The sequence below is a fragment of the Lutjanus erythropterus genome, chromosome 21 (assembly GCF_056507025.1).
Source record: "Lutjanus erythropterus isolate fLutEry1 chromosome 21, fLutEry1.hap2, whole genome shotgun sequence".
In the NCBI taxonomy this organism is placed as follows: domain Eukaryota; kingdom Metazoa; phylum Chordata; class Actinopteri; order Lutjaniformes; family Lutjanidae; genus Lutjanus; species Lutjanus erythropterus.
This window is the reverse complement of record NC_139337.1, coordinates 20,313,509-20,341,077: the sequence shown is the minus strand read 5'-3', so window position 1 is coordinate 20,341,077 and position 27,569 is coordinate 20,313,509. Positions and strand designations below refer to the sequence as shown.

The following is a 27,569-nucleotide window of genomic DNA, read 5'->3' as shown; positions in this document are numbered from 1 at the left end:
CACACACTTCAGGTAGGGTGATCATTGTCAATATCTCTGGTGGTTGTCTTTGTGATATTTAAACATGTTGATAATTTTTTTTCCTACTCTGTAACTGTACAGTTTGTGAATATATGAAAATATGAATAAAATGAAAAAATCCACAATCCTAAGTTGATTTTTTACTACCTCATAATAAAAAAAAAAAAAAATGAATCATCGCCATTAGTCATGACAATGTGTCATTACTGACCAAACCATGCCGAAATAACATATCTGAGATTAAGTAACCATTAGGAATCCAAATCAAGTGACCTTGGCTCAGAGCACCTCCAGCATCGATTAATCATTGACCATGCATCACGCAGGCCCCTGTTCCTCCACGTAGCACCTAAAAATAACAGGTGCACAGTAAGGCGAGATCTTTTTGGGAGGATGTATGACACGATGCTGCATCACAGATGGGGATTGGTGGATGGGCGGCAGGTCGGGGGTTATAAGTGCTGTTGAGCGGCGAGATCAGCCTCACTGCCAACATGAAGGTCCTCCTGCTTTTTGGATTGGTGGCTGTTGCCCTGGCTGACGTCACTCGCTTTGAGGGGTAAATCTCCAGTCTTTGTCATTAAAAAAAATTATTTTCCTATTCCTATTCCTATTTTCCTATTATATTATGTGTGACATTATTGCTATAAAAAGGTTATGGTCTGACTATAGCTAATGACCTGTTTTGTTTTTTAGCCAAGATCTAGTGAACCAAATGAACACTTTATAGGTCAGCATCCTGGTTTAAGCCTAAATCAAGTGAAAGTACATGAAATCCAATATTTGTGGGCACTGACAAACCATTTATTAAAGCAAGAAGTTGTCATGTTAATGAACAAATTACTTTTTCAACAGGTATCCTCACACAAAATGACACATTTATTTGCTCAAAGGTACTTCAGCAGCATCATAGCTGTAATTTTTGCCACTAACATCGTATCTTTACACTTTGGGGGATCGTTAAGAATTATTTGGACGCGTACTTTGAAACAATGTGATGATTTCTAAACTGAAAGAAAGCAATAATTGAAAAATCATAACATAATAGCAGCTGGACTTGCATTTAACTAATGTCATAAAGTAAATTTCAAGGAAATGAGTCAGTTGAGCACTCTGGAGTGATATCACCTATAATTGAAATTCTGTTTTCACTGGTGAAATTAGCCAAGTAGTGGAATCTAACATGAATAAAGGTGAAATAAAACAGTCATGGGATATGCTCTTACAGACTGTGGAGAGAAACAGGGATGCTGTTTGAAGATACTAAAGCTGGGCTGCAACAGAGTTTTACTTTTAAATCTGAATTTACTCATTTTAAACTCCAATCAGAACTAATCTGTGTTGGTGTGATGCAGTCTTACAATACTGAGAAGATACTGTCCAGCTAATGCTACATGGCAAACAGTGAATAACACGCTAAACAATAACACTTCATTTCACTCTTGTGAAGGGCCAGATCTATGGCTTTTGTTCTGTATTTCTGATCGCTCTTCTTTTTGTCACCAGCGAGAAAGTCTTCCGTCTGAAGCCTGTGCTTGATGAACATGTGACCATCATTAAGGATCTGGCTAAGAGCATTGAGGTACCTTGCTGCCTTCTCTCTCACACACAACCACACACCTTACAGTGCTATCCTCACTCACAACAGGAGTTTAATTTGCTTGCTAATGATGTTAAGGCTAAATTGGACTTCCTTGGTGTACTAGTTTGTATTTAGCTTTATGATATTTTGCTGTACTCAGTTTACGTTCTTTTTTACCTCACTGTTTCCATCTCTTATTTTCATTAAAGCACTTCTGGGGGTGGGTGTTATAAATAAGCATCCACTATAAACACCGTGATATGTACATGTTTGCTGGCTCTTCAGTATCTTATATTCACTTCACAACAGGAATTTCTTTCAGTTTATCACAGTTTGTCAAATAAAAGGCTAAAATGCTGTAACCAGATCCTATCTGAATAGTTCAACATGCTCAAGTGTTTGGCTTTGGCGCCATCTTCAGGTCGACTTCTGGAGCCCTGACAGTGCTGAGCTGGTCACCATCGACATTGATGTGGACATCCATGTCCCCGCCATCTACCTTGATATGGTGTACACCATCCTGCAGCAGAGCGAGATGGAGCACGAGTATGTCACGACACAAAGATGCAAAATAAAAGCATTAGTCTGTTTTCCATCATCACCAAACACTAGGTTTTATTTTTATATATCTATGACATTTTAACACTTATTTCAAAACTACTCCTTCTTCAGGGTCCTTATTGAGGATCTGCAGGCTGCCATTGATGCTCAGTCTGACAACAAGCCTTCTCCCAGAGCCCACAGCTACACCAAGTACAACAGCTTGGACAAAGTAAGAGGCAAAAAAGTCATAAAGTCAGTCATAATCTTTGCTCTGACTGGACTGTTATTTACTGTTCTTATGTGTTCTCCGTTTCATTTAAGATCCAGTCTTGGATTGCCTCCATTTCCTCCTCCAATTCTGCTCTGATCAGCAAGCAGGTGATTGGAAACACCTATGAGGGACGCCCCATGACTGTTCTCAAGGTATTTCAACACTGGTCCTTTATAACAGTCCCTGTGTTGAAGAATTTCAGATAAATGTACCAGTAATCGCATCTAACAAATGTTTTGTGATTACAGCTCGGCAAGAGGACCGGCGCCACCAAGCCCGCTATCTTCATGGACTGTGGTATCCACGCCAGAGAGTGGATCTCTCCTGCTTTCTGCCAGTGGTTCGTCAAGGAGGTAAGGAAGATACATGAATGTGCATGATAAACATTCATACAGATGTTTCCACAAAATACAGCACAGTTTGTTTTTCTGAACTTCTTCAGGCTCTGTCCACCTATGGCAGTGACTCTCAGATGACCAGCCTGCTCAACGAGATGGATGTCTTCGTTCTGCCCGTCTTTAACATTGATGGCTACGACTTCACCCACAAGAGCGTACGTCACAACTTCAAGCCCAAGTTTATACCAGTGGTTCCAACCTTTTTCCTCAAGGGACCCATACATCATGTTATATTCAATGCATAACAATAACAGTACACAACAACTGATAGAGGATACAATTTACCAAAATAGTGAATTCAATAACTGCAGAAAGTTTGTGTAAAATAAGTATTTGGATGAATTTAAAGCGGATTGTTTCTTGTGAATATTGCATCAGAGATGGGTTGTCCTGATATTTTTAAGAGCTTTTTATACAATTTCCTGTCTGAATTATATATTTTTATGATTTTTAACAATCATACACGCTTAATAGGCTTCTTTTTTTGGGCAAATCCAGTGTTTCCTTCTCCCTGACAGTCGTTGATTGTGTTATGAACAATGAATTGCAGCATGAGGATGTTTAACAGAGAGTGATGGCTCTGTTATTATAGCCCTTATAGTTCAGGTCTTCGCTGTACCTTTATCCTGTGAAACTGTATCTTAAAGAATAGAAAGAAATCTTTAAAAATAACAATTGAATTAACTTTTCTTCACACGAATTATTAGTTCTACTGTATATATTTAAAAGCCCTTAAAACTGAGAAGATGGCAACCTCCTGTGAAGCTTTGTCGACCCCTAGTGTGGGTCAGGATGACCAGATTGAACAAGAGACATCACTTTCCTGTTTATCTTGAAGAGTTTGTTAATCTGTTTAATGCATGTCTGACATGTTTATTTTGTCTATTTTGGGATTTTAGAACAGGATGTGGAGGAAGACTCGCTCTAGGAAATCTGGATCCAGCTGCATTGGAGCTGATCCCAACAGGAACTTTGACGCTGGCTGGTGCAGTAAGTCTAACATATACACAGTTATATCTGAAAGAGATTTCATATTACACGTCCATAAAGGTTTGGGGGTTATGTGAAACAGATTTTTAAAAAAGAATGACCTAAATCTGTGCAGCAGAGGCTGAGATATCCTGTCTTGAACTCTGTTGCACAAATAAAACTAATCTCTGTTTTAATCCAAGATTATTCAATATGTTTAATCAATATGGAGATGCTTATTTAACCAAATTAAATTAAATGGACCAAGTAAGTACAAAAGAAGGGCAAAAAAATCATTAAGTTTCAGTCACTCTGTATTCCTTAAAATGCCACATTGTTTGCTAGCTAGCTAAAAAGTAACAAATAAGTAGCAAATAGTAGAAAATTAAATACAGACAACAGCATAGTAAGGAACAAAGGACTGTCCAGCAGCAACTGGCCTGTTTTAACAGATATCTGGAGTCTAAAAAAGAAGAAACGCATCATAAAAGTTAACTGAGCTGAGTCTGTCCCTTAAGGTGCTTCAAGGAACTTGATTATTTTGTTCAATCCATTTTATATGTTAAACCTGCTGCAAGTATAAATAGAAAGTTAATACTGGATTACAATTTAAAATGGAGTTTAAAGTTTTGGTCCAACAATTAAATTTAATCTCGGTTCAGAGTAAAAACTAAATTTAAGTTTAAAAAGAGGTTTGAAATTTAATCTGCCCATTGTGAGCTAATTTTGAAGGTTGGTGCAACAGCATCATTATTTAATCTAGTTTAAAAATTGATCTTCATTGGTGCAATCCAGTCTTTCTGTTCATGCTTGGTCTCACCCTGATGACATCACTATGATATCATTTGGGTTATTTTCTGCAACTTTAGAAAAACACTCCTCATGTCAAGCAAATTGAACTTCCTGTGCACAACTGGAGAGGTGCACCTTTAAACATAGTTGCTGTGCATTTGAAGATGCATCTACTGATGGTTTTCCTCAATGTAATTTTCATTGCAGCCCTGGGAGCTTCCAGCAACCCCTGCAGCGACACCTTCTGCGGTTACTCTGTCGAGTCTGAGATTGAGGTCAAGAATGTTGCCGACTTCATCCGCAGGAACAAGTCCATCATCAAGGCCTACATCACCGTCCACTCCTACTCCCAGCTGCTGCTCTTCCCCTACTCCTACACCTATGATCTGGCTGCAGACCACAGTGAACTGGTAAGTCATCATTATCTACCATAAATATATGTTTTGTACAGCTGAATTAGGACAGTGACTTTATTACATGCTTGGTCAGTCACGATGACTATATAATTATACATCAGGGCAGTGTCACATGCAACGATATAGTGTGGCTGCCTCGTGTATGCAGCCCTGCTAGAAACTTGGGAATGTAATGATAGATTAACTGTCTCAAAAATAGGGATGTTGAATACTGGATCAATCTGGCTCCTCATTTAATGATCGACAAGGTAAAAGTAGTGCAACTATATGGACTAGATTATTAATAATCAAGGGGACATGTAAGCAATATTTAGAACTGATATACATTTGTAATAAACATTAAAATGCTTGTGTCAACATTTGGAATAACCATTGGTGGAATATGTATGTACAGCTTTTGAGTGTCATCTTCAAATTAGATTCCATCAACACATATTCTATAGCTACTCAGCAGTATATAGCATAATAATAATAGATGATAAATAATAATAATAAAAGCTGCAATATTAACGTGATGATCACATTAATGCATCAATAATGACCAACAAATATAATATTGGCAATCAGAAAAAACAAACACAAAAAAAAAATTAACAATTCAGATAATTGTACAAAATGCTGAATATTAGAACAGATAAAAAACACTCACTAGATGCAGACTGTATGGCATGAAAAATGTCTTTAATCATGAGGAGCATTTCCAGTAAGGTATGCATCTCAAAAGAGTAGCATCAAATCAAATCTTTTCGAATAAAGGGGTCCGATCTGATATAAATATAATAGAAATAGAGCTGCAAAGTTTAGTAGATTCATCGATAAGTCAACTGAAAGAAAATAAGTTGCCAACTTTTTCTAGTTTTGCTGGTTCCAGCTTCTTAGATGTGAGGATTTGCTGGTTTTCTGTGTCATTTATGACAGTAAATGAAGGTTGAACGATAAAGGCAATTTGAAGATGTCACTTTTGGCTCTGGGAAATTGTAGTGAGCATTTACCACATTTTATTTACATTTTATAGACCAAACAATTAATCAATTAATCGTGAAAATAATCGTCTCAATAATAGATGATGAAAATAACGGTTAGTTGCAGCACTAAATAGAAAGCAATTACAATATCTCTGAAGGTGTTTCCGACAGCTTAAGCAAGAATTCGACCCAATCCCATTATGACTCTTATCTAAAGGCCACACTTAGCTGCTGCAAATCATTTACTCCCTGCTCATATGCCTCATTCTCATGGCTCTTTTACCTCTCACCGGGGTGTCCGAGGGCTGCACGGTTAACACTCACACCCCTGCTCCAGCTCTCACACTAACTGAGGCAGATCACACGTCTCTGCCTCTCCATTACTCACTTGTAATTTAAGCTCTCTTCTGACACTTTACAGAACAAAAGAACTCCAGGGATCTGTCATAACTCATCTGTTCTCCCAGAAATATCATTTCCTGCTCATGCATTTCTCTGGGGGTTTCATTTCCTGTTGGAAACTCACTGGAGCTTTTTAATGTTTTCTGTAATATCAGTAACAATGTTTTGTTTGAGCTAGTGCAATGAATGGTGGATGCTGCAGGGCAAAAAACATATATTTACTATTCTTACTACCAGATGTATTTTAACGGTTGTTTGGTTCTGTATAGTATTGCTCCTTTTCAGTTTGTAGCCAGACTATTTAACGTGTTCGACACAAAACCATTCAATACGTATATGATACGTTTCAGTACTTCAGGATATGACATCTTACAATACTGTACAATAGAATATGATACAATACAACTTTATTGTTTATTCAATTTATATCCTTCTGTGCAGTACTGTCTCTTTTCGCTTGAAAGCCATAATATTTATATTTTTTCAAGACAATGTGTTATATTATAATACAATGCAATAGGTTACGTTGCATTGCGTTATGTTATGTTACGTTGCATTAAGTTATGTTAAGTTATGTCATGTTTCATTATTTTACATTACAATACGTTACAATATATGATAGGATAGAACAGGATCTAATACAGCGCTATACCATGCAACATGATACTTAAATATAATTTGTTATAATACAATACAATGTTTTATGATACAATATGTTATGATATGATATGTCACGATACATTATGATATGTTTTGATAACTTTTTTTCAGTAGACACTGTAACATGGTAGTCACACTCTAAAGCATACCCTGCTTTATCATCTATTTTACTCTATTTTATCTATTTTAAATGGAAAGGTCATTTACAAAATGAACATCATGCTGTATTGAGGAGGACTTGAAACTAGTGATCGAGACCGAGTCGCTCCTTGCTGGCCATTAAAATGAATGCAGGATTAAGGCACTTCCTCTTTTGCTTCACTATCCAGACCCAGAGGCTCAGTCCACTATTTAATATTTGGTCTATGAGTAAAACAGGCACAGATTTATCAAAGTATTTAGTCTCAGTACCATATGTTTGTACTTCATATGGTCAAAAACCTTCTGATTGGTCCTCTAACATTTGTGTTTGTTTCCCGTCCTTTAGCTGAAGGTTGCTGAGGGCGCCTCTGCTGCTCTGCGCAGCCTGTATGGAACTCGCTACACCAGTGGACCCGGTGCTACAACTATCTGTAAGTACATCTTATATTGCAGCTGCATTCGTCTCCATGGGGAAATAATGTATTGAGAGGGAGCTTGATAGTCTATTTTCCACCTATAATAATATGCATTATGATGTGTTCACGATGCACAAACCTCTTGTGAAGGATAAGGCCTCTAGAGGCAACAAAAGGCAAAGCTATTTCCAGCAAACAAAGGGTTTTTTTGGCCCTTGAAAGCAGTATATGTATGAAAACACATCCAGGCTGTCCGAGGTCATCAGCATATCCCAATCTGAATAATGCCCCTCTCCTCATCTGCCCTCAGACCCCGCTGCTGGAGGCTCTGACGACTGGGCCTACGACCTGGGAGTGAAGTATTCCTACACCTTCGAGTTGCGTGACACTGGTCGTTATGGCTTCCTGCTGCCCGAGTCTCAGATCAAGCCCACATGCGAGGAGACCATGCTGGCCGTCAAGTACATTGCCGCCTACGTGCAGAAGAACCTCTATTAAAGAGCGGAACTGCCAGGACCCCTGCCAACTCGGCTCCTCTGTACCAGCCCCCAGCCCCTCCAATCTCTCAGCCATCTCCAGCCTGTATCCATGGATACGGGCACCACCCGCCATGTTTCCTCGCTGTGCTTGACAGAATGTCAAGATGAGTGCAAACAATAAAATCAATGATCCATCCCCACATGCTGAATCAATTTTTTATGTGTATATGATAATATAGTGTCTGATGGACTGAGATTTTGTCATTTGTGTGAAAATATACAGCAAAACAGTGATATATGAATAAATAAAAAAAATGCTTACTCTTTACAGACCATCACTAACAGGCCAGAAAACTTCTCTGCTGCCTTCATAGTCCAATAAAACAAAGCGAGATACCGAATTTAACAACAGAAACCCATTTGTTGTCTTCGTACTTAAACTTGACAATGCTTCTCGATAAAAACAGCACGCAAGAAACAAAAGCAGACACTAATTTACTGTATCAGCTCCTTTAAACCCTGGTGATCCCTCTGGTCGAGCTGGCAGCGTTCCAGTGGTGGAGGTCGGGCCGGGTGGGGGTATCAGTCTTTTAAGGATTTTAGTCCAGCAGCACAGTACGTGACGACCACAGAGTGCTCCTTGGCAGCGTCTCCACTCTGCCAAGCATCTGCCTGAGTGGAGAAAATAAAGGAGCCAAAGATCAGCAGGGAATCTGACTGCACTGGCACACATTTCTCAAGCAGAAGGTAGAAACGTACATTTCAGCTTTTGTAAACATTTGTAAATTAAAGGGTTGATATTATTTGTAGGATTTCTTGCCCTCACTGTTAAATAATCACACAGAAATGTTGTGAAATCTCATTGATATAATGTGAATATACAAGTTTTATTTATTCAATTCAATTAACCTTAAAATTGTTCCTATTTATTAAGTGTTTCAAAGCACTTCTATCTAATCTTTTAACTTGAAATAATGAGTTGAATGAATGTACTGTACAGAGTTCAATCAACTCATTAAATTAAGTTTTGAAAGAAACATGATCATATTAGCAGAGCTTCCCAGAATTCATTGTTTGAGAGTTGAAACTGAACCAAAATCAAGGTTAGTATTGAATTCAGTCTCCACCTCCTTACACTTAGAATGTGATATATCATTAATGTTAAATGTAATAAATATTTGTCAGTATGACTGTTGAGTTGTTGGTTCAACTTAATATCTTAAAGTTAAAGTCCATGTCCAAGTGTTTTATCATATATATTGATCTATACGTCATCAATAAACCAGCATCTGGCCCAGTATTGACAAAAAAAAGTAATTTTGTAGACATTCTTGGGTATTTTTAATGATATTTCAGAGTTTGTCTTTTATGGAAAACCATTCAAAATGTTTGATGACACATTCTGCACTTGGCTAACTGTAACTGTTAACTGCCATTAGTGGGCAACAGAAATCCATCAAATGAACACTACTGGTCACCAGGATATACTCAGAGGCCAACAGGTGAATACAGTATCAAGGACAAACTGATGTAGCGTTCTTGCTGGGTTTGGCTCCCAGCACCCCAGAGCTAACTTAGCAGTTAGTGGCGAGTTTAACTTACTTAAACAAGCTAAGGGCTATTAGCGATTAGCTAACTTACTTAAGCTTGGTTAGCCCTGGGGTGCTGGGTGCCAAACCTAGCAAGAAAACCACCATGATACTGTAGCCTATTCCCCATCATCAAACTGGCCTTCGTTGGTCTTTGGTCCTGATCGTCCAGCTGTGTTTACTGGAAGCTCCCAGCCCAGGACAATTCAGTTAATAGGACCACACCTCCTCCTAGTGTTACCTCCATGGACTGCTTTAGCTGCATGGCAGAAGGGGTGTAATGAATCCTCAGCACTATTGGCTGCTGTGAATGGCAATTAATGCCTGTGACAAGTCCCTCCCCTGTTTCCTGTTTTATTAGAAACGTGTAGGCAATAAGCACTCTGCCAGCTGTTTCATGAGAATTTTACTGTTACTGAACATGTCTTCTCATGTGCAACTGAATTCAAGTTGATTTGACTAAAAAGGTTATTTTATTATTAATAAAAAAAATATGCCTCAACTTGTCTTTTCAAATTCTGTCAACTTAAAATTTTAAGAAATCTTTTTAGAAGTATTTTAAAAAAAAAAAAAAAATCAGTAGTGTTGTTAATGATATACTGTGTTTCATATTTCATTATGTGCACATGGTTAACATAGTTGCAGTTGATCCCCCTCCCCCTCTTATAAGCCCATCTCCAAAAGCACCACTTGGTCTGTGAAGAGCTCTCCTGAGGCCACTAAAAATAATTCCCTGTTGTGTAACAAACTATAAGAGGACCAGGGACCTACACAATTGCCTGCTTGTCTCGTCACTGTCTGGCTATACTGCCTATTTGCCACAAGATGGCGACAACACACCTATTGTGCACTAAAGAACATGTTGTTCCTGATCTGGGCGCCTCATCACCATCATCATCACCATCTCTACATTGTCACCACGGGTAAAGTTGACACCAGCCATGGGATCTACATGACAGTTGTTTGAAAAGGTCAAGGCTGCAGGATGATGCTTTGGGAATGTGGAAATATGTCTGACTGACGATTAATTTATGCCTTTTTCTCCCTTGAAGCCAGTTGTAAACTAAATTTAACTTAACATAAGCAAAGCCTGTTCAGAAATACCAAATCGCGCTATTTGTGAATCTACCTTTACAGTGAATACTTGTAAATGTGTGAATAGCTGAACTCCCTGAACTGGAGGGGGGTGTGTTGGCTCATATTGGGAGCAGGTGGGTGTGTATGTGCGGGCCGTCACGTGACCGTGTGTCTGGCTGCTGTCACGCTGGTATAAATCCACCTCTGTATATTTAGTCAGCCCTTTTCTCCACGCAAAGCTGCCGTGTCCTCAAGTCCAGGCTACAAAGTAGCTTTGACTTCTCCTTCAGTCATGGCAGGTACGTTACATTTTAACATTTTAACCTTTCAAACGCCGTGCAGCCATTTTCGCCGCCCTCGTGCTTAAAAACCTGCTCTGTAAAAGTTTGGAAAGTGTGGGAGTCTCGCGAAATTTGGCGATATTAGATAAATAAGAGTTTGTAGCCTGACTATCGTGAAAATGGCAGTGTCATGTTATCTTAAAAGTTGCTTGTTTGTTTGGTTTTAATGTTTGTTCAGCAGCAGCAGCCTCCTGAAGTGAACTGCAGAGTAAAAGTACATTCTGTCTCCATCTGTGTTTTGCTGTCTATCAGTGACCAGCTGACTTTAAAGCTGTCAGCCATATCTGAAACATGACCACTATATCTGACAGCCAAATGACAGTGTAACTTGTCATTTGACCACAAGTTAGCCTCCATAACTGTGTGGGCCACGCCATTTATTTCATGTTAACCAAAAAAAAAAAATCTTGTCTTATGCTCTCTCATTTACCAGCAACATTTAATCCTTTTTGCAGGGGACCCCCTTGAGGTCCCTGACTTTTAGTTTTGGACACACTGTGCTACTGTCTGTCATGATTCTCCATAACTCAACTCCCACTTGTGGTGTGATCTTACTGGTGAAACTGGAAGGGGGTGTGTGCAGCCTGTGCAGTACTGTCACTGAGCCCACACGCAGGCTGTGGTTGAGCTTAAAGCTGCAACGATTAATCGGTTAGTTGTCGACCATTAAATTTATTGCCAACTAATTTGATGATCGAGGAACTGTATTGAGTTATTTTGTTACAGAAAGAAGTTCAAATTCTCTGATTCCTGCCTCTTAGATGGAAAGTTTTCTGTTTTCCTCAGTCCCCTTATGACGGTAAACTGAATATCTTTGGGTTGTGAATAAAGCAAGAAATTTGAGGATGTCATCTCGACTAATCAATAAATGATCAACAGCTTAACTGATAGCTAGTTGAACAAATTGCTTCTTTCTTATATCATCTGTTTCATGTTACTTGTCATGCCTGTGACTTTGCTGTTCTGTTCTCTACATGCAACATCTTTTGCACATCTGTCCATCTTGGGAGGGGTTATCCCTCCTTTGTGGCACTTCCTGAGCTTTTGTCCATTTGTTCACTGTTAAAAGAGCTTTTTGGGAGAGTTTTTTCTTACACGATAGAAGGTCCAAAGGACAGAGGATGTTACACACTGTACAGATTGTTAAAGCCCCCGAGGCGAATTGTGATTTGGGATATTGGCTTAGACTATTTAAATAAAACTTGATTTAACTTGCCTACATGCAGAATTGCAAGAGGACTTGTTGTACCAATTGAAAAGGGGGCGTGAGAGAAAGGAGGTGTGGCGCTGCGTGCAGCCAGTGAGACAGAACAACTTTTCCTGGCAGCCCTGATGGGCAACACCGCACGCTGACTGGCTAAAACCTATAGAAACTTCAACCCATTAACATTTTATATATACCATACTCACTGTCTTACTTTCCTTGGTACAGTAGTACCAAGAAAATTAATATACACTCCAAGTGGGATTCATGTTGGCCCACATGCTTCAGTCACACCACCTCTCCAGTGGGCCTGATGACTTCATCATCTCAGATTTATATGTTCTCTCACAGGCGAGTCATTGTTCTCAAACATGACTTGGCAGGTAGCTGATAGATTTTGTTCCCAGCCGTTAGGGGTGGCGGTATAGAGTAGGCACCACACTGCAAATAAAATTCACCTTAATGAGACATTTAATCTGGTACTGGGCTACAAAAGTTTAATTATTCTTAAAACAAGTGAGAAATCTTCCGTTCAGGCCAGAACATAGTGGTGGTGGAAATTCAGGTTGTTTTTGAGCATTTAAAGTGACAATTATGTTTAAACTTGTTGACTGATTGGAACAATAAGTTGCCAGATTTTTTTTTTTTTTAATTTCAGAATTCAAAGAATCCACCCTACCTGGATGGATTGGAGGCTATTGTAGTTACACTTTTTAATGTATTTTGGGCTATTTGTGTTGTTTGTTTCATGTTGCTGCAGATAAGTCAAGTCAGATTATATTTATATAGCCCAGTAACACCAATCACAGTTTGCCTCAGGAGGCTTTACAATCTAGATCTCTAAACCCTTGCCTCATTTGGGTAGAGGGGGGGAACCTCAGAATGGACAGATGCACAATAGATAACAGGCCTTGATAAGAAGTCCCATTTCTGGGACTTCTTATCAAGGCATTTGCAAGGCAGCAAAAATGTAGTTAAAAAACTTTCAGCTATTTCAAGCATCAATGTAAAACTTGTCAAACACATTTTGGTGTCAGTCAGATTTAACATTTATCCCCACAGCTCACTGCTTTCCACTTATAGCACTTACTGACATTATTTGACTTGCATATTTTATTTTTGTGCTGGATATTGTCAAACTATTTGGGGAAATTTGTGCTTTCACTAATTAGACGAGGCAGATCTGAAATAATGAAAGAGTCAGAAAGTGTGTTGTAGACAAAGTTAGATACTAAGATGAGACAAGTCTAACAAATATCTTCCTTTAAATGATATAATCTGCAGCTGTGCAGCACCAAGACTGGAATCATTTTTGTAAATTTTAATCCTTGATCTCTCCTCTACAGATCAGGCTTTTGTGACGTTGGCTACCAATGACAACTATGCTCGGGGAGCCATGGTTTTGGGCAAGTCCCTCCGCAACCACAACACATCCAAGAAGCTGGTGGCTCTCATTGGTCCACAAGTCTCAGAGCCTTGCGAGTAAGATACCCTACCTTCAACAAGCGTAACAACATTTCTGAACTACACCTGCTAGCGTTCTTGTAAAATCTTGTCTTTTTTTTTTTCTTTTACTTTCATTGGACCCCAGGAAAGAGTGGCTGTTGCTTTGTAGCAGCTAATATGGATCCAAGTAACGGACAGCCAACGAGGTGTCCATTATCTGGATGGCATGTAGGCCATTAATTCCTAATTATGGACACCTCGTAGGGCATTATCGCGCTTATACCCTGGTCACTTGCCAGAGGAAAAAAATTAAGACCATTAATCGTAGACAAACCTTAGATATGACTTGGCAACAGGATATATTTCTAGTCGGCTCACCTCATTGAACTGTTGGACTAAGACTAACTGCTAACCATGTCACATTCCCAAAATAAATATCTTCAGGCAATCAGAAACAAGGAGTCATCCAGACCATGGTATAACTTAACAATAGACAATGGTGATTTACTCTATAGTACTGTCAATTTTCAGGGCCGTGCTGAAGAGAATCTTTGATGAGGTGAAACTGGTGGACGTTCTGGACAGCGGCGACACAGCACATCTTGCCATGATGAAGAGGCCTGACCTGGGCATCACCTTCACCAAACTGCACTGCTGGACTCTCACAAATTACTCCAAATGTGTTTTCATGGACGCAGACACAATGGTGAGACGAACTGACGAAACATTAAAAATGTGGTACGTGTGTGAAATAGGTTTGAACATGTTTGTCTGCATTTGTTTTTTTTTTTCTTGCCTCCTAGGTGGTTTCAAATATAGATGAGCTGTTCGACAGGGAAGAGTTGTCAGCTGCTCCCGACCCCGGCTGGCCTGACTGCTTCAACTCCGGTGTGTTTGTTTTTCGTCCTTCTATGGAGACTTATGGCAAACTGCTTCAGTACAGCACAGAACATGGCAGCTTTGATGGTAAGTCAAGAAAAACACCTTTTGATGCTTTGTTTTATGATGAAACAGTGTGTTTTCTTTGTTTTATAATGCTGTAAATTAATGGGTTTTGGACAGTTGCTTGGACAAAACAAGTAACTTGAAGACACTGGTACAGAGTCGGGACTTAAAATGAACATCTTTACAAAACACTCAGCTGGGAACGTATTAGAGCACTTTGGAGACAGAGTTATTTCAGCTGAGACCCTGTGGGTTTCGTGGGCGAGGAAACATCTTGACAAGTACCCTTGCTTGGTTCAAGAGCTGAAGTTGTATGGAACCTGGGTCAAGGAGTACGAACAGGACACAGTTTGTCCTGCCTCCTCCTCCACCTCCTCCAAAGTGACAGTGACCAGCGCAGCATTTTACCCAAAGTTGAACATTTTTCAACCACGTGGCGACCAGAAAAAATGCCAGCACAGAATAGATGCTCAACTCCTCCTCGCGCTGTGGGCGTTTTTTGCATAGTGTAAATATGTGATGTTCCCATTAGAAACAATTTAAAAAATACCTAAAGAAAAAAAGATGGTGAGCTTGCAGATTGCAACCAGCTTACCTCACTTGCCCCTTCTAAGCCTGTAGTATAAACTATGGCTGCAAAACTCGCAAAACACTTTAAAGGCCTTCTCTAGAGACAGTGGTTGGATTGTCTGCTCTGGGCTACTGTAGTTACAGGTGCTTGCAACATGACTCTGGACAAGGACTTGTGCCCTTCATAGATAAATGGCTTATTCTAAGGTAACAAATGCAATTCTTCTTATTTTTACATGATTATACACTATTTAGATATTATATGGATATTATATACCATATCTGCCATGTTCTGCCTCTGCCAGTTTTACACACTGGATCTTTACCAAAATAAGAATTGTATAAATCTTCTCACCTAACTCTTGACAAGAAAGCAAATAAAAGTATTTCCCTAAATAGTTCCAGTTATTCATATCACTGAATATGCCCCTTATCAGTTATCCTAAATGTATGTGCCATTTACAAGTTTCCCTTAAAATAGACATTTCACATTTCATTGGTAAATGCGCTACAAGAAAGGATTTTGGTGTCTAGAATTGCCAAACCAGACATGGTTTACCACCACTGAGTTTTGATGTCAGCAGTCTTTTTTGAGTCATGCTCGCTCAAACATTCAGCATTGAGTAACATTGAGTTCTTGGTAACATGATGTTAAACCGAGCTTGTTTATCTTTTGCTCTAAGTAAGGCCTTTATCGAGCCCGGTGCCTGGACACAAGGCCCTCCTGTCACAGACCGTCCAGCTCTGCTGAGTTATTCTCAGGGGCTCACTGGGGCGGGGTGGAGGTTAAATTTGAGAGGCCCTGTTTTTCACAGAGTACCGGTTGACATTCAACAACTCCTCTCCGTGAGGCGTACTGTAACTGAATTGTGGTCGTCGTTTTGGTTGCATATCAGGTTTACTTAACTAAGCTCAAATCAGTGGCTGAAAAGATCATTGCTCCATACTTTAGGTGCTGCGGTTCTCATATACTGCAGGTTTACCATGTTTGCTTCTGGAAAAGGTTACGGCAGCTTTTGAACATTGCATAGAACAGCTAGAAACCTAACACTAGAAACGGCCTGTGGCATATTTTATTTAAAAGCGTTCCAAAGGTATCCAGTAAACATTTTACCATGACAGAGCGTTCATTCATGGTAAGCATTTTTAATATCCTTTTAAACACTTAGTGCAACCTGCCGGGGTGTACAGTTACGTCACCGCGCTGGAGCTTCACATACCTTTCATATACGGTAGCTAAGAACTTGTACAATGCTGCATTGAGCAGCTGTCACCAAACATAAAACCAGACCCTGCAACTTGATAAGTAAAAAATAATTATTGAATAATCTTATATATAAAATGTATATTAATAGATTACAAATTTGCCTAATCTCTAATAGTGTCCTGTCTCTGCAGAGTGATGCATTTACTGTGATTCTAAAAATGTTTTCCTATCTGGAGACTATAAAACTGTCACGCTAGATTTTTGAGAATGTAAAGACTAACCCAGTTCACTGTTGAAGATGATGAAATGTGGTTGAAAGATCTTGATGAAGATGGAAAAAGAAAGTAACCTTAAGGCCGGCTTTTCACAGCGAAACTTTCATGCAGCTTAAGTTGGTTGGAGGTTGCAGTAGAGTTACGTGGTGTAAAGCCATCTGCAGCATAGCAGCAACAGTAACAGCAAAACTCAACTTGGTGTGACTAGTTTTCTTGCAACAGCCAATCAAAAAGCTGAAAATGTGTGAGATGATGGCTTCAAACATTTCAGCTGATCTTAATTGATCAATTTAAATTTGACAATGGCTTATTACCAAAATGAACAAATGAATAAAACAGAATATGGTCTTTTGGATGTTTTCAGAAGGAAATTATTGGTAACGCTGTCAACAAACAAGGGGACTATTGTTACGGCTAGTTTGGTTATAGCTATGTTTTAATATAAAGTTTTTGATGAGAATCAGAGCTGTTACATAAAATAATTTTTAAAAAATTAGCTAATTTTAGTGAAATTAACTGTTAAATTGTGTTGTATGAGACTTTGATTATTTTTAAATCTCTTCGAAAATCACACCTGTCTGTATATCGTTTGTGCTCTAATCAAATTCGTGTCCCCGGGGTGCTGTGACCTAAAAAATGCTGCTAAACAAAGGAAGTAGTTGTGGGATAAACAAAACAGCATGCAACTCCATAGTAGGACTTGGATGAGTGGGGGCTTGTCCTTGTTAGTAGCAGTAAACTTTTTTTTTAACATTAAGTGAGAAGCTGTTTTCCCTTGTGATACTGTGAAACAGATTCCATCAGGCAGAGTTCATTGGAAAAACCAATTAGTTTGCTTAGTGGCAGCCAAAGCTTTCAAGAGCCGACTCATTCTGGCTGCCACAAGTGTTTGTTGGAGAGTCCTTCCATCACAACCATGGACAAAGACCTTATTGTCTTAATTTTTCTAGGAAATACTCCAGTTTGTCAATGTCAATTCATGTGATTTTTTTTCTTTTTTCCTTAGCATAATTTTATTTATATTTTTATATGCAATATTTCACTGTGATGACAGCGTCTGTATGCCTGATGGCATGCTAATGAATAAAGCTGTCTTATTTATAGACATGGATGGTCTTTTCATGTGCACTGGGGCATGAGTTGAAATGGCTTTGACCTTTAGCATTTCACTTCCACTCTACTGTAAGGAATACATCATGTACATGTGCAGCTCAGTCTCTGCAGGCATATTGAAAATAGTTGAGCAGAGACAACAAGAAAATAATTTCTGTGGGTGAACCCAGAGGCTCTATCTCTTCATCTGTGGCTCCAGTGTTGTCCGCTGCCAACACAAACTGGCAGAGTTAGATGCACATTCTTGCTGAGCTCTGCTCATCCCCTCAAAATGAAGACCCTCGGCCCCATATTAAGTTTTGAAATCCCCAGCGGAGGTTGTGGCTTCGGACAAACAGCAGCTATGTGTGTTATTTTAGACTGCAGCAGTCTGCGGTTTCACAGACTGTACAGGCTTGTGCTTTTTAGGAGTTACATGTGAAAGTTCTATTAAAGGCCAGCATCTTCTCTTGTGCCACTGTCAGTCCAGTGAATTATTATATGGCTGCTAGCAGAAGCTGTTCAGCATGAATAGTCAATAGTGACCTTGTGTCTTTGCTTGGTTTCAGTGCTCTGCCTGGTCAGTTGCAGATGTGATGATGTAATAGAGGAGATGTTCACTGGGGAAAAAAAAAAGGTTTTAATACAGGCTCAATTCAGATACTTGAAGTGTAAGTGACCTACTTAACATCAAATGCATCCCCGCGCCCCAAACTGTCCTCTGAGTTCTGTGTTTACGTAAGCCGCCGCCATGACAATGCCCCAGTTCTAAATTAGCCAAATTGAGTGAGGGCGAGTGGCTGTCCAGCCCTCCAGTCGGGCCCCCAGGACCCGAGACGACTCAAGTCCAAACTTTAAAAAACGGGTTAACCCAGAGGGCAATGTTGATTCACATCACCAGCACATAGAGAGACAAAACAGTTTAAATACTTGTGTCTAGTTGTATTATTTAAAGTTGGGTTGTCATGAATAGGGCTGGGAATCTCAACAGATATGTCTGGGTTTCAGTACTGGTACCAAAACAATACCTTTTACAGTACTTTTTCTATGTACTAAAATAAAACTTCTCACATGGAAAATCTTGTAAATACAACGAATTGGACAAAAACTAAAAGCAGGTAAAACAGGAGTCTAATAATGACATTTTTTCATGATTGTGCAACTCTGACCAGACATTTGATACCAGCTCTGTCAGGGAAACTTTACACCTTTTCACACTTGATGCTATGAACATATTTCTGATGGTACCAAAAAAGGTTTAAACAAAAAGTGCACTTTAAGCTTATAATGTTTAATTTTTTAAAACTGGTTTCTAAATGTTTCAGTTACTCATAAGACAATTAGATTAAGCAGACTGAATTTAAAGTAAAACAAGAACAAAAAGTGAACAATGGTAAAGGCTTCAATGATTCTTGCTATACAAGGTTGTATAATGAAAACAGAGTTGCAGTTCTTTCATAATACACACAAAATACAGCATACATATAATTAATCAAATCCATAACGAGTAATTCTTACATGTCCACACAGGTGTTTTCACGTGAGGCTGATTAACCCTCTTCTCAAGGCTGCCTGGGTGTGTACAGGCTGTGCTTAATTGGTCGATCACACTGATTCATCATGATACCAGTTAAGGTCCGGCTCCATTTAGTGTAGCAGAGCCTTTCCAGTGAGTCAACATGCACAATAGTAGCACCCTGACTCTGCTTGTTACCTGTGTTCACCCTAAAAGGGATGTTTTTAATTGCGTGTTTGTGTGTGCGCGTACGACAGATTTGTGATCTGATCCAAGAAGTTGTACTGGTAGACTATCAGACTCGAGTTCCTCAAAGTCTTAGATATTTAATGAAATGTCAAAAATGTAAAGATCAGTTGATCACCTACCTTTCATGATACTGAGCCTCTCTCATGCATCCACTTGCCATAAAATCTTTGTGACATTCAAGGTCTTCAGCTTTGTGTGGGCTTGGTGAAAAAACAAGGTTGTTCACGATGTTGGGTTGTCCCTCCAAGACGCCACCCATTACCCTTAGTTTCTCAAAATGTAGCACCCTTTTCTGTTGTCCAAGTCCTTCTCAGTAAGTTTTAGCAGCTTCCGCACAGGCACCTGGAAGTCGGCTTCAATAAAACATTCAGGGTGTAATCCTTTTTGTTTACATCACAGAACGTGGTCGCACATCCAGGTTTACTGACCACACTATGACGTATGTTCAAACACACTCGTGCAAGTTGCTTTCAGGTTCAGTGTCTCTGCCATCGTGAATGTTGTTTCCAGTAGGGCTGCAGGATTCTTGCTAAAATGTGTACTATGATTTTTCCTTCTAAGAAAAACATTGATTGCACTCAAATTAATGAACACATCTGAGACACTTTCTGTCAAGACAGGGCTTTAAACAGACGTAACTATCAATGTGCTGAACTTAAACTTCTAAGTCTCTTGTAACGAAAATATCTCTTTTCCTCTTACTTTAGAACACTTAATCAAAGAGTGACTGAAATGCTGCTGAACATACAAAATGGACTGCTTATGCACTGTATATCATTTGCATTATTGAGGTTTGTGTGGTTTGGCAGCTGTGATGTGAAGATGTGGTCTGTTTGTCTTATAGGAGCAACTGAATCATTGGCATTTCGAAATGCGATTGCATAGATGTGGGATTTGAGATCGCAGTGTTTTTGATGATGATTAATTGTGCAACCTTACTTTCCAGAAACAGCAAGCTCTAATAAAAACACTGTGTGCTACGTGCCTAGCAGCACATGACAGACAAAGTTAGTGACCAGCAGGTGAACACAGTGGAGCATTCAGCTGCTGTAGAATGAGCAAAACCAAACTGTCTGAAACACGATTGTCAGTGCAGTGTTATGTAAGTCATAGGGGCTGTGAATGACATGAAGCACATCAGCATGTTTAACAAACATTGACTGACAAACCTCGTGGCAACTGACAACACCACACCCAAAATTTAAATGCCTCATGAGCAGGGAATGAGAGTAGATATTGCTGTCAAAACGTACTTTGCCATTACCTCAATTAGCAACATAAGCTCTGTGAAATGAAGTCCACAAAAGTGCAATCAGGCCTTCCAGCCTTGCCATCTGTTAACAGGCTATGATACTGCAGCTTGTTGAAAGACGTCTGGTGTTGCTGCAGATTTTGACTTTGAACTGAGCTGAGTATTTGAGGTCAGTCAGCAAAAGGCAGGCAATCAATCTTTGTCATATACCAGATGAATAAATCCTTACTGCTATGGTGGATTAGCCCAAAGAACCTATCCCTCCTATATATATACCCCCAGGGCCTGTATACAACACACTGATCTTTGATATTTTACCATCAGTGGAGAGTAGAGTCTAGAATGTCACAGTAATGTACATGTGACATATATGTCCTGTACATTATATGTCCTTAAGCCTCTGTGCTCTTTGTAAATCTACACTGTCACTGTCACTGGCTTCAAATGGCACGATTCTGTCGGTGTCTTCTAGCAAGTCAGATAACTTCATTTCAGATGATCTTATCTGTTTGTAAAGGATGGAAATCCAGCTCTGTGCTCTGAATGTGTGGGAACATTACTCCAACGGCTTGTCTATCCTGCTGACTAATGTCGACCAGGCGGAAAGACTAATTAATCTGGCTGTCACAGGTGGACAGATCATTTGACTGCACTATCATTCAGCTTTTCCTCTTTCCAAAAAGCTATCCAGTCATACTCTAAACCTGCCAAAGCATGTTGTAAGCTGCATTTCGTAAGATAATTGGGCTGTTACGCCACCTTAACAGAGTTTCTCACAGCATATACATGCTACTAGTATAAATAAATTAGACAGAAGCACCCCTACTCTCTCTTTGGACCTTATATTGGTGTTTTATTGAAGTTTTCAACCTTGAAAACTCACTTTTAAATGTTTGAAAATGCCCTTCAAAGTGAATCAGGCGGGGTTGCACCAACATGGATTAATTCTTAACCCCAATTAAATCATGGTTTAACTTTAAATTATATTGCACCGAACTTTTAACGTAGTTTAAAATTCATTTAAACCTCTTTAAATCTGTTTAGTTTTTATCCTAAACCCAGGTTAAATTTACTCAGGTTTTTACCAAATTTTAAACTTAATTTAAACTGTCCAATATTAACTTAAAACTTACAGGTTTTTAAAAATGGCTGCTGTCTTTTTAGATTGAGCAAGATAACTCTGCTGAGCCATCATGAGTGGGCCAACAAACCAACTTTTTAGCTAGCTAGCAAACAATGCAATGTTTTGGTAACTTTGTTTAGTTAACTTATTAGCTAGCTAGGAAATTGTATACTTGTAAATTATTGTATAATAACTTTTAATTTCACTTTACATCAATAATTTTTTTCTAAATGAAGATTTGCAACAATGCTGTTGCACAATTTAAAACTAAACTGTGATTAACTAATCTTAAATTAGTCTTTGGTTTCACGAAGATTTTACAACAATTAGGGAAGATCATCTTTAAACCTCAACAGAGTTTTACCACATCTGAAACGGCAGATTCCACGGATGCTTCCAGATATTTTCATATACTGTCATATGTTAAATTTTTTCACTCTGTTTCAGGTGGAGACCAAGGTGTTTTGAACGGCTTCTTCAACACTTGGGCAACAGCTGACATATCGAAACACCTCCCGTTCATCTACAACCTCAGCAGCATAGCCATCTATACTTACCTTCCAGCATTCAAGCAGTAAGTGTCTGTCTACAAAAGAGGTGATGTTTCTAAAAAAAACATTCACATAGTAGTTAGAGTTGTGATTTTAAACATTTCATTTTAATGTGTTTCTACAGTTAAAGCTACTACTATATACTTCCAGACAGACAGTTGTGTTGCATTGCAGCAGAGTGTCTGTCAATGTGACTGAAAATCTTGTGTATAGGATGCACGGCCAAGGTGTAAGCAGATACTGGATCACATGAACATGTGGTTACATCGTGACATGACATCAGGTTACGACAAGCGAGATGAGAAGATTCCAGCGGCTCAGTCGGAGCATCCCCCAGCAGGCCTCAGCACTGGGTTGGATATCCACCACTGAGCTCCCAACAGCTGAAACCAAATCCTAAAATAGAGCGGTTTATTTAAAGACCTTTTATGTTCGCCTCGAGGACTGGTCATTGTGCACTCCGTCTTAAGCCCCCCCCCTCCCATCCTCACAGTGTCAAAACCTCTCTCCTCATAGAAACAAACCTCATCAACAGGCTCTTAGGTTTGGTATTTCCTGGCATCCAAATCAGGATGACGGGTGATAAACATGTATTTACTTGTTGCTAGTTGTCAGCAATAGTGGTGCTTAAGAGGTCTGGCAAAACAACAAAATGAACTCCCCGAAGCCCAGAGTCATATTTATTTGTGTGCATACTCTTTGGGCATGGTGTGTTATAGTCACTATTTAATAATGTTGTGGTCCAGTGGGAGCAAGATGATACCAATACAACAAGTGCAGCCTTATTATAACTCAGCCTTATTAGAAAATAACAGTTCCGTGACGTGATGAATGAGGACATCAGAGCTTTTCTTTCAAGGTTAAATTTGTTCATAGAGCACTTTAAAGGACTAGTGTGTAGGATTTAGTGGCATCTATTGGTGAGCTTGCAGACTGCGCCTCATCTCCCTCCTTGGCTCCCCTTCCAAGTTTGTACAAGTTATTCGAAGGGTGAAAGACCATGTGTAGTGCCGGTATTTGGTTTGTCCTTTCTGGACTTCTGTAGAAGTGTGGTGGTGAAACGTAAAGACAGACAGAAAAGAAACTATTTAACAACATAGCCTACTTTTCCTTGGTGGAATCAGCCGGTTACACACGGCACCTTTAAAGTGTCCTCTACAACAAACGTAACTGAACAAAAGGGTTATCACTAGACATTAGCACATGCACATAGACAGAAGAAGTAGAATACAGATCATGTCAAGAATCATTGCCTGAGTTGGCAAGGAATTAAAAGTGGTTCTTAAGTCAAGAGATTCTACTGTTCTTCTGTTTTTAGGAAGCCCTAAACAGGCCTTAATGTGTAGATCTGAGGGGGCCTAGCTGTACTGTATGGACCAGAATGACGCTCCACCTTGATGAAATAGAATATTTCACATGATGAAATAGAATATTTACAGTTTGTTTAATTAAAAAAAATCAAATGGGATTATACAATTGAAGAGCGAATCATCACTAAAGAGAGAGAGTGAGCGCTTATGTGGACTGACAGCTGCTTAATCCTCTCAACATAACGAAACTATTCATAAAGTCAGTCAAACATTTGATCAGGTGGTCAGTTATAGTTGACTAATGTTTATAAAACTCTGTTTTATGTATGTGTAAGCAGGAACAGTGGTTCAAAGACCTGACACAAGCCATAATTTTAGTGTGCATGCGTCACAGGCGCGCCCTGGTACTTAAACAAATCGCACAATACCTCTCTGTGTGGGGACAGGAGTTCTGTAATGTAGGTCAGGGTGAGACCCTGCAGGGTGTTAAACTCAAACAGGAGAATCTCACAGGGAATTTGATACTTAACATATTCTTTATACTCTATAATATTGTTCTTCTATTAAATTTCTAAAAACGTGGTCAGTGTTCTGCTTGCTGACAACATGTTGAGTGCACTGTGTTATTCATTTCAGATACGGTGGCAATGCCAAGGTGGTCCATTTCCTGGGGAAGACCAAGCCATGGAGTTACACATTTGACCCCAAAGCCAAACAGATTGCAGGGAGTGTGCACGAGGCCACAGCACACCCCACCTTCCTCCTTGACTGGTGGACCCTGTACTCCAGCTCTGTGGTCCCCATGCTGCAGGAACAATATGGAGACCGGCCTTTCCACTCCGGATGTGTCGAGGTGAATGAACACTTTTGTTTTAATGGACCCACAGTCCTGCATTTACACTGCAAGTACATCAGTCTGTTCCATCAGATAAAATGTTGACATTAATTCATGTCTCGTTTATTTGCCTTTTTACAGTATTACTTTTTTAGGGTTCAAAGTTTTTTTTTTTCTTCCCCATTTTCTCAGTCAGGCAAGTGGGTCAGAAATCTTTTTGTCCCAAGTCAATTTTTGCCATTATACAATTTCCTTTATTCATGGAACTTGTGACTAGCATTTTTTTTTTTTTTTTTTTTTTTTTAATAACATGACATGGTGTAATAATCAGTTTTAGGGTTCCCTCTTGCATCTGTGTTCATGCTCTGGGGCGTTGCTGGTGCTAATGCGCAACATGACTATTGTAGGTGGGATGCGAGGCCCTGAGTGGACGAATCATGGACACACACACACACACACACACACACACACACACACACACTCTACTTCCACTGCAATTCTGCACGCTTAATTTTGGTGCAATACACACTTGTCTAAATATATTACAAGCGGTGTCGCAGCAGTGCAGCTTGTGAAGTTAATTGTCTATTTATTCATAACTAACGTAATATTCTGAACATTAAATTAGTCTCGTTTCTATATAGTTGGAGGACAATTTACTTACTTGTAAGTCCCAAGAGCTCCGTTTCTATCCGCCTCACACTCAAACTTGCTGCAAACTGTGCAATACACTGTTGGAGTTTTACCGATATCCTTGAACACCACCCAACTAAACTCCTGTCTCAAGGATAATTGAAATGCTTGCTTACACTTCAGCTCATAAATGTCTTTATCCACCGACATTTTCTTGCAGATAAATTGGTACTGAGACAAGAAGCAAAATGGCTCTTAGTTACTTTCCCGATCAGCTTTGGAAAAAATGTTTGTTTTTTTCCACTTGCTGGATTTGGCGAGTGATTTGCTGGAGCGGTATTTTACTTGTCCCCTGGCAATCCTTATTGTTGAGCCTTGCTTTGTGGCATTACGTTCATAAGGCCATTCAAACAGCTTTTTTAGAACTGTGACATAGTCAGCTTTTTACAGTTAACAACTTCAGTTCTATAAAAAAAATTAAAGGACTTGGTGATTGTAGTGCTTGCATTGTTAAAGCAGGAAACTACTACATGTTTGGAAATGAACTGTACTGTATTTATGTAAGCACATGTACTCTCTGTCTCACTGTATTCACTGTCTCTCTGTCACATACGTGTTATTTTTTTTCTCCTTTAATTATTTTACTTTCTACCTTCTACCTTCCACTTTTTACTTTTATTTTATTTTGCTGCAATTCTGGATGATACACGTCTTTTCTGTCTTCATATTCATCTCATAAAGTCCCAGTACAGTGACACGGTCACTGTTGAAAGTGTACAGGTATGGTGTTGTATTGGTCTTGTTTTTCTTTATTCAATAACAATATGCTGGCACCTGGTTTAATGCTTAATTTATTACTGCTGTTCCCCTAAAATCAGTTGGTTCAATGCTATTAGTGCTCTCCCTCTAAAATCATAGCTTTCGCTTGTGGCCATTAATGTGGAAAGGCTACGTATGGCGAGTACAGCGCTTTCAAAACGTAATGAGCGCAAAATACATGTTCTGTGTCTCGTCATTGATTCATATTTAGTTTTTCCCGCTCTTTGTTTCACTATTGTGTATTGTTTTCTCTTTTTTTTCCTTCAGTTTTCGAGCCAATCGTACGCACAATTACTCGAACCCCAGATGACCTCAGAAGAACGGAAGCAGAAATGGGAGCAAGGTCAGGCTGACTACATGGGAATGGACTCCTTTGACAATATCCAGAGAAAGCTTGACACTTTCCTCAAATAAAGAAGCAATGCAGTGGGATATCAAAAGAGCACTCGCAGTTTAACAAACTGTCACCACATGTCTCTCAAGAAGATGCTGTAAAACGGTTGCATTCTTCCTTCCTACCCGTTTCTCAACTAGAAATGAGTTGAGTCTCTCCCTCCACCAGCACTACCCCCTCCAAACTCCAAAGATGGCACTGTTTAAATGGGAAATAAAAGTCAAATATTATGAACCGCTCTAATTGTCTATGCAAAACTGTTATTAATGAGTTTTCCCTGCCACAGGTATCTGTTCTGCTACACTGTGAAGAAAATCAGGAAAGATTTATAACACAAATTCACTTTTTTTTCATGTCATTGCTCTTTTTGTGAAAAGGAGATGGCAACAAGAGTTGAACTGGGCCTTTTTGTATCTGTGTCTAAGATTAGCAGTCACTCACATGAACATTCTTCATTTTCCTTTCTTCCTTTGTTTTTTTTTTTTTTACTATGCAGTCATGTAGCAGGCTTCTGAGCATTAATATTTACCTTCCTCAGAAGTTGATTGCTCTTGCTTTTGAATTGAAACAGCCTCTAGATATAAAATATGTTTACAGCACCTCTAAAGGCCATGGTATGGCCATGTAGCCATACATATACACTAGATCCTAGTGCCTTAGTGTCTTGCTCTCTCTATTGCCACCATGCGATCTGTTCTTCTTAACTTCTATAGGTGAAGAGATTTGTAACTTTCTTGTGTTTTACTTGACCAGGATGTTGGCTGTACCACAAAATCTTTCATCTGGAAACATTAAAAACCTCATCAAAAGGTTTGGATTTGCACTGGTGTGTTTTTTCCTTGACATCTGTGAGGTCTTGAGTAACGTGTAACTGATACAGCTGGAGTATGTTCAATATATTTGCGTGTAAAATTAGGTTACAGTGATACAGCAACCTTCAGAATCTGCAAATACCAACCCAATGCTGTCTAACAACTAAGCTGTTAATAACACATTTGTATGGAAGCACTTTGCTTAATCTAGCCATCCAAAAAACACCATGCTCAAACTGTGAAACAAATATTTTACTCCCATGAAGGATGAAAT

At 39.3% G+C, this 27,569-nt stretch overlaps 2 protein-coding genes across 3 annotated transcripts; both read left to right on the top strand.

Annotated features, from left to right (window-relative positions):
* The first annotated feature begins 445 nt into the window (after window positions 1-445).
* On the top strand, window positions 446-8,257 carry cpb1 (carboxypeptidase B1 (tissue)). Its single transcript, XM_084746944.1, has 11 exons — window positions 446-580; window positions 1,528-1,603; window positions 2,025-2,149; window positions 2,276-2,375; window positions 2,468-2,569; window positions 2,666-2,770; window positions 2,860-2,970; window positions 3,715-3,805; window positions 4,784-4,986; window positions 7,507-7,591; window positions 7,887-8,257. The coding sequence occupies exons 1-11, from the start codon at window positions 516-518 to the stop codon at window positions 8,072-8,074; spliced, it is 1,251 nt and encodes a 416-aa protein (XP_084603070.1). The 5' UTR covers window positions 446-515; the 3' UTR covers window positions 8,075-8,257.
* A 2,604-nt stretch (window positions 8,258-10,861) lies between these two features.
* gyg1b (glycogenin 1b) lies at window positions 10,862-27,296 on the top strand. 2 transcript variants are annotated; one of them, XM_084747025.1, is made up of 8 exons: window positions 10,862-11,020; window positions 13,613-13,748; window positions 14,244-14,418; window positions 14,516-14,678; window positions 22,389-22,515; window positions 24,439-24,655; window positions 26,012-26,050; window positions 26,357-27,296. In XM_084747025.1, the coding sequence occupies exons 1-8, from the start codon at window positions 11,014-11,016 to the stop codon at window positions 26,501-26,503; spliced, it is 1,011 nt and encodes a 336-aa protein (XP_084603151.1). In that variant the 5' UTR covers window positions 10,862-11,013; the 3' UTR covers window positions 26,504-27,296. The 2 variants fall into 2 exon arrangements, with proteins under 2 accessions (XP_084603151.1, XP_084603152.1); XM_084747026.1 differs by lacking the exon at window positions 26,012-26,050.
* Window positions 27,297-27,569: the final 273 nt, after the last annotated feature.

Bases quoted from the DNA above. Each gene is read 5' to 3' on its own strand.
- cpb1 (XM_084746944.1), top strand. From the start codon at position 516: ATGAAGGTCCTCCTGCTTTTTGGATTGGTGGCTGTTGCCCTGGCTGAC. The intron at 4,987-7,506 runs GTAAGTCATCAT...CCCGTCCTTTAG, and splicing joins CTGCAGACCACAGTGAACTG to CTGAAGGTTGCTGAGGGCGC. The intron at 7,592-7,886 runs GTAAGTACATCT...ATCTGCCCTCAG, and splicing joins ACCCGGTGCTACAACTATCT to ACCCCGCTGCTGGAGGCTCT.
- gyg1b (XM_084747025.1), top strand. The intron at 13,749-14,243 runs GTAAGATACCCT...GTCAATTTTCAG, and splicing joins CAAGTCTCAGAGCCTTGCGA to GGCCGTGCTGAAGAGAATCT. The intron at 14,419-14,515 runs GTGAGACGAACT...CTTGCCTCCTAG, and splicing joins TCATGGACGCAGACACAATG to GTGGTTTCAAATATAGATGA.